General features: G+C 45.9%; 1 protein-coding gene across 3 annotated transcripts in view; it reads left to right on the top strand.

Moving 5' to 3' along the window:
* Rim (Rab3 interacting molecule) overlaps positions 1–12,445 on the top strand; it is a 129,211-nt gene that overhangs the window by 89,313 nt on the left and 27,453 nt on the right. For 2 of the 3 annotated variants that reach the window (XM_084602296.1, XM_084602294.1), the window contains exon 7: positions 11,409–11,625. In XM_084602296.1, coding sequence (XP_084458422.1) covers positions 11,409–11,625 — 217 coding nt within the window. The remainder of the gene's footprint in view (positions 1–11,408; positions 11,626–12,445) is intronic. The other variant, XM_084602295.1, reaches the window with a different exon arrangement.

Genomic DNA, 12,445 nt, shown 5'->3' with positions numbered 1-12,445 from the left:
ATCGCTGCTCATCATTTCTTTCTTTTTTTTTTCACGAACAGAGTAATCATTACAACGGACACCGTGTAAAACAAATACGAGAAAGCGTGCCATGGCGTTCAAACGCAACTTCCCTTTCGAACTCTTTTCACTCACCTCGGTCTTACTCGCGAGTCATGTTTTAATAGTTATTTAAATTTAAGTTTACTCACCTCTTACTAAAAGCAGGAATCGATCGCTGTCAATTTCGGTGATATCTTTGTAAAGGAAGGAAATCTCGCATCGCGAATATATCGCGTAGTTCGAGCGTATCACGGAAAGTGCATTTGTAGCGTTCGTCTCGCGGCACCCGAGATCCCGTCCTTCCGCAAGCTTACAGCCAAAAATATGCTTCGTGGTTCTCTAACGCATGCGCGTTAGGCTCAGTGCAATAAGGATTTGGACAGGTAAGTTCTTAAATTCCGCAATACGAAATTGGCGCTGTTTGAAAGCTCTGTATTTGCTCTCCAAATAATCCGTGACTATCTTCAGTGTCAAGCGCCGCTTGCAAAGATTATCAGAGATCAGTCCGACACGTGCGTATATATATATATATATATATATATATATATATATATATATATATATATATGCCCCGCCGGGGTGGCGCAGTGGTTACGGCGCTCGACTACTGTTCCCAAGGACGCGGGATCGAATCCCGGCCTCGGCGGCAGCTCTTCGATGGAGGCGAAAAGCAAGGCGCCCGTGTGCTGTGCGATGTCAGTGCACGTTAAAGAACCCCAGGTGGTCGAAATTTCCGGAGTCCTCCACTACGGCGTCTCTCATAGCCTGAGTTGCTTTGGGACGTTAAACCCCACAAACCAACCAACCATATATATATATATATATATATATATATATGTACGCAATGAACGCAGCCGTTGGACGCCGTAATACAAAACTCCTAAATATATACGGAACACCGACAAGTGAATGACAGGTCGAAGAGGAAGTTCGCCCAGCAGAGAGACCCCGAGGTCCCATTGTTCTGCCGCTTATTGTGCCATTCGCTTATTACACAAACGGGGCCCCGTCACACCAAGCCTGCCCAGGGCTCTCACATTCGAGGCCTGCTTCGCCCCGGAATCCCTTCGCGCATGCTAAACTCGGGAACCCTTTCTTCTTGGCCGCTAATTACGGCCGGCCAGTGCGATTTCCTTGCAGCAGAAAAGCGTTGCAACACACCGATACCTCGCTATATATTCCCTCTCCCGAGCCGTTACTCGCTAAAATATTGAGGCTATCCGCGCCTTTTCGCGGCGTAGGTTTCCCTCCCTAACTCCCTCTTCCTCGACCTCCGTCGACGGAGGGCCGAGACTATTTCGAAACCACGCTGGCCGAACACGACCGCTTGCCGCGTCGAGCTGTCTATACTTAGCCACTATCGACGTGCGCCACCGTCGTGGCCCGCTCTTTGTTCGCCAACCCTCCTCGCCCTTCACGCACTCTCTCTCTCGTGTTTCTTTTTTTTTTTTTTTCAGTAGGGGTAGGGATGCATATCTCTCTCTTTCTCTCTCTCTATTAGCCTTGGTGCCTTCTTTGTTTTCCTTAGATGCGCCAAATGAGGGCATTAGTGTACACGATACCACTTCAGGCTATTAGCTGGAGGAAGAAGCGAAGGAAGGAGAAAAAAACGATGCTGGGCAAAAGGGGGCTCTTCAATATTTTACGATGACCAGGTTCTTGCTGCTTTCTCAACACGTGTGCAATTCCACTTATCTTTTCTCTCCCTTTTTTTTTTTTCTTGATAAGCGCTCGCATGTTATAGCGAATTTTATCACCAGACTTTTTTTTTTTTAATTCTTTATAGCAAAGAAGAAAAAAATTAACGTCCTTTTTTGTTTTAAAAAAGCAGTGTGCTAAACTCGGCTGTACCGTCTTATAAAGTTTCATAGGAGTAAGATGGCTTTTATAGTGTACTAGGAACGGTACACTTTGCAGTGACCATTGCTAAAATCTTACAAGATTGTCCAGGCTTAATTGGATTGCTTTTATATGTTCATAGGACATATCGCGACAAACCAAGCTTCTTTTTTTTTTTTTTAAGCTGGTTACACATTGACATATTTCTTGCATTCTCCAAACCTAATCTAAGCAAACGGGTATCCAAACGAACAGCGCAAAAAAATGATATGCTTATAACAACCCGAATTTTCCTACAATCCCTTACCACGGGAAGACAGAACCCACAAGTTCTAGTTCTCGTAGTTTATGAGACTATCTGTGAAACGCGCAGCTCTACGCAGCAGTTTGCAAGTGGTAAACACCCAACCATAGAGTTTCTTACTCTTAGTGTAAGAAACTCTATGTACCCAACGATAGCTGCTTAGCGAGAAGGAAAACATTCTTGTATGACGTGAAAGTGTTCCTATGAGTAACAGGTGTCATGGGTACATTTCGCGCTTATAACTTCAGGAAAGAATTGTGTGTGATTTTCGACGAAAGTTTACATCTAGCGGTTTTGTTTTCACGCTCGTTTGAGCGCGTATGGCTGAGAGGAAAAGAGAGAGAAGCTTATTTGAGAACAGGGTTTTCGTCGACCGTGTTTAAATACGACCTGTACGCTCCTCTGCTTTGGAGAGGATAACCACAAAGAGACATCTCAGGAAGAACGCAGAAAGTAGAAAAAAAGAATGGTTGGAAATAGAACCACAGCAATGATCTTTCTTGCATGCTATACAAGACGTTTTCACACGCATTTCTGAAATCGCGTTGTAAAGAAATTTCTTGCAGGCAGGATTATTGCGAGGGGCTTAGGAAGAGCGTTTTCCCTCCCCAGAGCGTGTTCTCATTTCGAAAGGTGTCTTATTATCTACTAAACGTTGCGACACGTGTGTTTTTTTTTTCCTTCTAGAAGTATATATCAGCACGCGATAGTGCGCGATTACAGAAAGCGCGGACACATGTTTTGTTGACGAAGAACGCGATAAATCGTGTCCCGAAAATCGGAAACCTCCCGGCACTTGTTTGTTCTGCGGTTTTCAAGGCAGCCCCGCAGCCAACAGCTCCCCTCTTAGAACGCTATTCGCCCGAATACAACGTGAATCGACCATAATTCGGTATGCCCATTGAGTTAGCCGCACCGTGTAGCTCGCAGAGCTGGCTTGTCCCGATAATTGCTTGTCCTTACCGTTCAAAGATATCTGCGCGTGCGATATTGACTAGACGCGGCGGCTCTTCTAATCCTACCCAAAATATTTTACTGTTACAGGCAGAGATAAATACCTTTTATTACCAGCATGCCCGCCGCTTGCTTGTTTCCCCAGCCGCGCATTGGTCAGCGCATGCATTCATCAATCTAGCGCACTAAGCATTAGCACATATACTCTCTCTAGTGTGGAGAGACCACTTCAGCTCGCTGCATGGATGTCTTACCCTTGCACTTTGCACGGGTTTGCTCGCTGACACAGCAGTGCACGGCATGTCCTGCTCTATATCGCGCGCATCATATGGGTTTTGTGTCACTGTGTGGTATTTGTGATACATTTTTTTTTCTCCAAGAAATGTTTTTTTTTTTTTTTTTTTTAAGTCTGAAGCTCACAAATTGGGCTTCAGGATGGCAGAAACACACTTTGACTACTTTGCAGCGTTTGTTTATAGAGAAAATCTGCGTCTTGTGGTCACGAGGGTTGATTCAATGTTCTTGGACAACTGGGGGGGGGGGGGGGGGGGGGGTAGAGGCGCTGGAAGCAAAATACAATAATATGATAAGTGGCCCTGAGTAAAACTACGGTTGCAGCACTTTGGAATAGACATTACTTTTTTTGTACATCAATTGTTGTGCTTGTGCGAAATTATTTCACGTATTTCTTTCTTCCGCGCCCGGACACAACGGTCTACTTTACAGGCACTTGCAAACCTACTGGAAGTACTATACTTACTATAAGAGCGAAAGCTGTCGCCCATATGAACACTATTTATTTGCAGTTCGGACCAAATAATTAATTCATCCGGTGGTAAACACGCTCAATATTTACTACAATACTGCCTGAGTCACAATAGTGTATACTCATTTAGAACAACGTATTGAGAGAGCCAAGAGATATGAATTTATTCTCACGCCTTGTGATAATGCTTCCACTTCTTACTTAATAAAAAAATAGTTACGTCTTCATGTGTGCCGGAAACAATCGACATTCATGGCACCACGTGTGCTGTCTGTATAATGACTATAATGAACATCAAAACGCAACAGAACCACTATTAAAAATTATTATTCATTAGTATTCACGTCGAGTGCTGGAGGCAATTCGTGGGGAAATAACAATACATTGGCACTGCAGCTAACCATTCGCTAACATAAGACATGTACACTAACGCGGGTGTTGCCGCTTATGCAGCACCTTAGCTAAGCGGCACGTCTTCCGACACTTCCCTCTGCTCACAGTGGCTAGAGGCGTGATGTTAAACCTGCTTCATTGCTCGCTCGCCCTCGCTGCTTTTAAACATGTCGGGCGTGCAGTACAGCTTTCCCCGGATCGAGTGCGTGCCGTCAAAAACTAAGGAAAGAAACAGTTACAAATCCGAGTAGTCGATGCCTCCCCAATCGTCCCTTAGAGAACCGACAACAGATGCGGACAGGGACGCGCCAGGTCTCGGCAGTTACCTTCTTAAGAAGGAAAAGCAGGGACAGCATAAGAAGACATGAGGTGGGGAGGAGGAGGAAACGCGGCCCGGTTTTGCGTTATTCGATTGTCTCGGCGCTCTCTCTTCTGCCACTGCTGAGACGGCGGCGGCTGCTGGCGTGTTCTACTAGAGCGCGGTCAGCGTCGGCCGCTTTGCTCCTAGTGTTTCGCGAGTCGAAGCACGCTGGGACCCCCGAGTCGGTCGCTGAGATGGGCGGCGAGGGGCACCGCCTCCCCCGCCCCGGTTAGACGATCCGGTCACGGCGTTCCCCCGCCCTCCTACGGGTTAGGGAAGACTTGCCGAAGCGGCGGCCGGAGTTTGGGGAAGTGTTAGGGGAGGAAAGGAGGATCGCTCTCTCCGTGTCTGACCGCTCGTCGTCGGCGCCGCCGCTAGCGTACAATTGAGGAGAGGCGCGCCCTCCTCACCGTGCCGCTGCAAGGAAGCCGCCGCGGGCACCACAGCCCGAGAGGGGCCGATCGAAGCTGACCTGACTTGCGCATCGATCCATTTCGAAAGCGGACACGGAGAAGGAAAGGAGCCTCTTTCGGTCTCTCCTCTCTCTCTTCCTCACTTCTTTCTGTCCTCTTTCATTCTTTTGCTTGCCTCCTCAGTGAAGATCGCTCTATTTCCCTACCTAGATGCGCGCGCTTTTTGTCCTTCGCTCGCTCCCTCTTCACGTACCCGGACGCTCTCTTCACGTCCTCGATTGTCCCTACCCACTTCGTTCTTCCCCAACCCCAGCAGCTATACCTCACAGAGTACCGTGTTTATCATTGTCTTCTTTCACATCATTTCCGCTTGATTCTTCCCTCTTTTCTTCTTCCGTTCTGTCCCTATTTCTCTTTTTTAAGAGCGCGCTTTACGAACCCGTGATCTCTGATATGCCACCTTCCATACCCTCGCCGTCTAACGCACCGCCAGACCCGTCGTACTCTCTTCCCGTTTCTCGACGACACGCCGTGTGTCTTCCTTCTTCGAGATCCCTTCTTTCTATTGCTCCTCCTTCGTTCTCGTTTTTCGCGCTAACCCCCCCCCCCCCCCCTTCTTCTTTCTCGGTGCGTGAGCATTGTTTCGCTCTCGCTTTCTGTCACAATTCACCTTTGTGTCTTTCTTTCGTTAACCTGGACACCCGCTTGGGCAGACAGCGCGGCACAGTATCGTCGCTCGAAATGATCGCAGACAAAGAGGACGAAAGAGAGGCGAAGAAAGATGAAAACAGAAGAAGAGGCAAAGGGAGGGGGGGGGGCGAAGAAAGAGAAATCTGTGAGCTCTTGTTGTCTTATCGCTTTTCGCTGACGCGCAATGTGGAAACTTAGACGCGTCGGCACCTTAAAAATAATAATAATAATAATAAAAAACGACTAACTAAATAAGCGCGGACTATGGCGCAGCGCGAAAACTAGAATGATCCTGTTTCCCCATTTTACCACCGTGCCGCTCCTTTTGTTTTTGTTTTTTTTTTTTACGGGTTATTTCATTTTTATTTAATCGGCAACTCCACTGTCTTTGCAAAATTGAGCTGGCGCGTCCGTGCCCGCGACCCCTGAGCAAGGAAATGCGAGAACGTTGTTATCGGGCTCGTATCAGGCTTCCTCGTTCTCGCCTGTACAGGGAACTTTCGTGCTCGGTAGTGCCTTTATTTCTTTCCAGAGGCTTGGTTCAGCATTTGAAACAGTAGGGTGAGTAAGGCACTGCTGGGTGAGCGCTAGCGGCATCTTTTTCGGCAGAAGTATGGTACATGTGGCTTTGGACGAGGTCTTAGGCATGTTTCTGAGGAATCGTGTTAACCTGATTATATAAAACATGTAAAAGTAGAGGAACAACTTACTCAGCCGAACAGTGTGGCTTTTAAACTTAGCGTTGAACTTCTTACTTTATAGGATACATAAACAGGAAAAAGTGCGTTGTGAGAAAAGCAAGACAATAAAAGTACTTTGTATTGCCTGCATAACTAAATGTGGTCACCTAACAGAGTTGACCTACATAAGCGGCCGGGCCACACGCTGTGCAGCACAATAGTTGAGATTTGTATAACACAGCCATATCAAAAGACAAAGAATGTATTCAATGGCTGCGCATTTCTCGGTGTCGAAGCAGCCTAAAGGATGATTTTTCGTCTTGCTGCTTCCATCCTTAGCATGCAAAAACAGAGCAGCAGTATTTCGAATGTTGCATTACGTACTGTAACTTAGGAATTAAAAGTACGGCCGCTGGACATTGCACAAGACGTGGGCACCAAAATGACGAGGCCTTAAATGATGTTAGGGATGTTTGAAGTCCTGATCGATGGTTGATGTATACATATAATTGGGCGGATCGCAATAGTTATCGTTCTGTCGTTGGTTTTAACCATGATTTCGGCGGTATGTAAAAAGAGGTGCTGTCAGATTGCCCCATTTAAAAAAAAGGCTACGATTTGCGGTGGTTTCTCGCTGAAATGTTTCAGAGAAATATCGATAAAAGCAGAGACGAATAAAAGAGCGATCTTAAAAACGCTGTTATGGTCATAAGATGATCATACCGCAATCACATCTACTTGCTGCATTTCAGGTGCCTTCTATCTATTAAGTGACGCCAGTTGGGGTGAGATCAAAAGTAGCAATATCGTATCGAAATTTATATTTCACCAGACTCCTAAACGCCAGTAGCATAATAAAAGAGGGCATGATGGAAATAATACGGCAAAGATATCCAAGTGCACAATTCACTCAGCAAGAAATTTAATCAGTGCAACAAGCCCATACTATTTCGGAAAAAAAAAAACACGAATACCGCGAAATACACGCAAGTCTGTAAGGTGTACCCGACTGTGTCGTAATCTATAAGTGAATGTTACTTAGCTGAGGCGACGATGGAAGAAAGGTAATGACGTGTCGATAGCGTTAATGAATATCAATAATTGTTTCTGAACGCTAGTCTTGATATCAGAAAGGCCATTCTGGAATGTAGCAACATTAAATGGATTCACTACTCTGTGATAGAACTAAAAAGAAAACAATGTCACAATGTCACCAAGCGGCCGGATGTTAAACGAACGTTAAAAGTAGCCATTTATGTAAATAAGTAAATTAGTGGTCACATCTGGGTTCGGATGTGAAGCTTATAACATATGAGTCAGCGGTGACGCATGACAATGAGTTTATGAGTTGACGGTCAGTTAAAGAAACTCGATTACCGATGGCGGACGCTGAGGCATCATAAGCGTAAGAGGTGGGCGTGGAGGAGACATTATCAAACCGAGTTTCTTTATTTAGGATATAAAGAAAATTCATGGATGAGGTTATAATGTTGAATTAGAAAAGTAAAATAATCATGAAAATAAAACATTTTTGGAGGGTAAATTTATTTATTTATTTCTAATACCCTCAGGGTACAGATGTACGTTACAGAGGGGGAGTGGTGGATACAGGATATATATATATATATATATATATATATATATATATATATATATATATATATATATATATATATATATATATATATATATGACATGTATATGTATATGTATAAAGGCAGATGGTTAGAAATGAGCGTTAGGAAAACAAAAATAAAATGGCATTATTGCATTGGGAAACTAGGATGTCAAGCGATAAGTCGCTTTCTGCGAGACTGTAGGGGTTTTGGCACTCAAACTTTACTGCACTTTCTCCTATCTCCATCTCTCTTTTGGCTGCCCCTATGACATTTACGGCTACCGCAACCGCGCAGCTATTCCAAAGAAAAGCGGTGTGTGGTTTAGCCACCGCGTTGCAAACTAGATTATAAAATAAAGGTGGTGAACGTGCAGACAGCTTTCAGGAAAGCAGCGGTGCGCCGAAGTCGCCAAACCGGCCGCCGCCGTCGCTACTGTCGCGCGAACAGCGCCTCTCCTCTGGCAACCCCTGCACTCGGCGAAATCGCTGGGGGCACCTGCGCAGTGCGCTTTTCCGCAAGCAGAGTATTGGCGCGGAGAAGCCAGCTTTGCGGGCGCTTCTCTTTTCCTCTTGCGCTCCCTCCTCTCCCGTCTTCTATACGCGTGAGAGCGCGCGCGCGCCTCGGGACACTCTGCGGCGACTGCGTCGGCTTTTCACGACTTCGAGCAGCACTTACCCGTTCGGTTCCGTGCGTCGTCTTCCCCGAACGCCCTCTCTGGACCCCCGCCACACACACTCTCTCTCGTCCCTCTCCTCCATTCCCGTGCCTTTTTCATCTCCCGTCATCGAGTTCGAAACCCGGTCGTGCCGACGACGTTCTCCCCGCCGCGCCGAGGGCAGCCGTCGGACTCCTTCCCACCTCTGTCGACTGTGAACGGCAGACGTGTGTAGATGCATCCCTCTTATGCGACCGGCGCGTCCCGAACTCGTGCAGGATGGCGCCTTTTAGGTAAGCCGGCATGAACCCTCTTCACTTGTCTTGATTTCAAAACCGGTCGATGTGGCAACCGCGTCCCCATAAGATCTCTTAGTGCTCTCCCTAGTTCGCGCTCGCAGTGAAGAACAGAGACAGTGGGGTAAATACCACCCGAAAATCCTGGGAAAGCCGGGATAATCGCTCACTGTGAGGTCCTCTCGGGTTGACCGGCAGTAACAATGTACTGTCAGAGAGGAAGAAACAACTGCAGCGCCACTGCGCGATATACACCCTTTGTACCAATACTGTTACGTCTGATCGACTATAACCAATTTTGGGGAAGCTAGTTCAGTTCGGGACAATTTCGTATTCTATAACTCATCTGTCAGTGTTATTTAAAATGTTGTTTAATTAAGTATGGAGGTTATGGAGCGTCATTTTCCGTGTCCGAGGCTCCGCCACACTAAACACTCTCAATTAATTTTGTCCATAACGATTTTTGTTTTTTACAAAGACAGCTTCATCCTCCTGGTGACTATTTTCATTGCTTGATGCCTTGAATAGCAATGGTCGGATCACACATCATAATTTTCTATTCGCGCGATGTACTTTGAGACAACGCTTCAATACAACTGATCCTCGACTAGAATATGCGCCAAGGGCATTTAAAATTGACCTTTCCAGCGCCAGCACTCGATTATCTTCAGCTTCGAAATTGTCCAAAATTATAGTAACCATTGTCAGAAACTGTGACTTAACACTCTCTTTCATAAATTTTTCTTCAATTTTGATACTTGCATAACAGCTGGAGCATCGTATGTTACGCGATACTGTGGAACAGAAATTCGATGCCTCGTAGAGCACGCCGTCTTGTTTTGCACCTAACAACAGTTTCACGCATTTAAAGCCTTTTTCCAAAGTGCTGTAACCTTTTCGGGAGTACTACAAATCGAAATGGCCACTATGGGTTGCTGTTGTTGTTGTTTTTTCCACAAAAGCCGGGAATAGCCGTGGCAAACCAGATGTCTACGGCTTAATGTGTTGTTTTTTATTTTTTCGTTTCGCCGTAATTGAATTTCGAGCCTTGTCAATATATGTAGTCTTGTCTGATGCCCCTTGTAAGGGCTTTCCGAGTACCGTGTGTACAATATTTCTTTCACAAAACTGAAAATAGCGCTCTTCATTCCTGTGACCTCAAGACACAGACTCTGGAGCATGTATTATGTCAATGCGTGGGGTTTCTTAAATGTGGTATTGCGACAGTGTCTATATTAGCCTCATTGGATTTTAGAAGTTAGGTCTCAGATTTGGCTCCGACAAACTATGCTTAAAAAAAAAAAAAAACAATGCCGCAGTTGTGTGGAAACTTGTACCTCGAATGACGAAATAAACCATTGGTACTTGTTATATTCTACATGATCTAATATAATATCGCGAGGTAAATTTTAGCGATACAAGCGAGTTTCGCTGCCTTTAATGTCGAGGCTAGCTTAGTGCTAGTTGACACGAACTGATGGCTCCGATATTTTTCAACATTTAGCTATCAGCAGCTGCGAATGAAATCTAACTTAGAGTTCATTAAAAACTATGCACAAAAAAAAGTTGCTGAAGAAAACGAAAATGTAAAACTACTTTATTACTTACTGGCAGCCGAAGGCACTATTCAGCTAGTCGCAGGTTCACGTTACACGCAGCATTCTCTGCAGCTGTACAATTTTCCAAAGGAAAGCTACGCCATCAGTATTTTGTCCGCTACGTAAAGATAGCAAGGACTGAATTCTAATTAATTCATCTGCAGAATCAAGTATATGATAACCACGCGTACACACTAAGTCTTCAAAATTTTTTCATGGTCGATAGTGTGGGACATGGTGCTGACATGTCAAGAACATTTGCCCCCCTCCCCTCTAATTTTTTTCTTGGTGACCGTAGCAGTCGCGAAACTAACACGTCTCTCTCTCTCTTTTTTTTATTAATTTGGACTTTTTTTTCTGTAAATTTTTTTTTGTCTCACAACGCACGGTTAAACGGAAAAGACGTCTACCATGCTAGGCACCTTGACTAAAAAAAAAAATGAAGTAAAGAAGAAAGACCAATATCTTGTTTGGAATGTGCATTTCACTTAGGAATTCCAAAGCTATATTGCTCGACATTGTCACAGCTACGTTGCGTTACCGTGGGACGCCTGTTGCGGCGTTGATCCAGCGCTCGGCTTGTCAACCCTTTCCGCCTCACGCAGAATGGGCGGAGAAGTATTTAAAAATACAGTATTTGCACGGCTGCACAACAAGTCGAATGTAGCGTTGTTTAAATCCTTCTGAGGGGAAGATTTCGCGACTGATACGGTCGAAACGCGTTGGTTGTAGTCACGTGTGTGTGGGCCCCCGAGAAGGAGCACTTCCTTGGGTACATGTGTGTCCCTTGGTGACCAGCAGCACCCGGCTTCGTGGAAGCCCTCGGCGGATGGCACGCGCATGCTCGGCCACATGGTGCTGAAGAAGAACCTCCAGGAGGGTGGCAGCTCGAGCGCCGCTATCTTGGGCCTCAAGGTGGTCGGCGGCAAGATCCTCGAGTCCGGAAAGCTAGGCGCCCTCGTGGAGAAGGTCAAGAAGGGAAGCGTCGCCGACACCGTCGGACACCTCAGGCCTGGTACGTATGCGAGCCACGTTTTCAATTTCCGTCTCTTGTTGTCCAAGGCCAGCCTCATTGATGATGATGATGATGATGATGATGATGATGATGATGTCTTTAGGAATAATGGACTTTACTCGGAAGGCTTTTACTTCTTTGGGATTGTTTTGGGTAGCCCTTTTCTTCTCTGCGATCTCCAGAGGCATGCTTCCTCTGCAATTTTAACACAAATAATTGCTTTCTCGACTTCTTATCGTTGCACCGCGCGAGAAAAGACTCAGAAAAGTTTCTTTACATTAAATCGAAGACCATTTGCCAGTTCACAGCTTTGATGGGAAAAGGAAACTGGGAACAGATGTTTTTGTTTTGTTTTGTTTTGTTTCCTGTGATCTCGTGAATCGTTCTGGATCTATCCGTTGCGCAGGCAGGAACAGACGTGCAATTATTAGCAAGTAACCAACCTTTTCTGGGAATACGAAACTATAAGGTAATGTCACATGACTAAGGTTTAACCACTAGGGAGTCCCTGTCTTACGTCAGTCCTTCTATAATGAAATATTTAAGACACAAAGCTACACCCGCCTGGGAAATGCGCGGTGAGTGAGCCTTAGAGCCCGTTCCACTCTTCCGGCGAGGAGCACAGAGCTCTGACGTACGTAGCGACGAAAGCGCGAGAGCCGGATCAATGAAAGGCGCGCTGTGGCCAAAACGGCGGAGTGCCGCAGGGAGGCGCCGTTGTCGCAATTACGACTCTTCGTCTGCTTCAATCCTGAGCTCTCGGGAGCGTTCCTGCTGCGATCAAAAACAGTGCCGTAGGCTCTGGCGTCACCGCAGAACG

The sequence above is a fragment of the Amblyomma maculatum genome, chromosome 4 (assembly GCF_055883805.1).
Source record: "Amblyomma maculatum isolate TAMU_Amacu chromosome 4, ASM5588380v1, whole genome shotgun sequence".
Classification (NCBI taxonomy): Eukaryota; Metazoa; Arthropoda; class Arachnida; order Ixodida; family Ixodidae; genus Amblyomma; species Amblyomma maculatum.
Note: the sequence above shows the minus strand (reverse complement) of the source record. Positions and strands in the feature narration are given on the sequence as shown.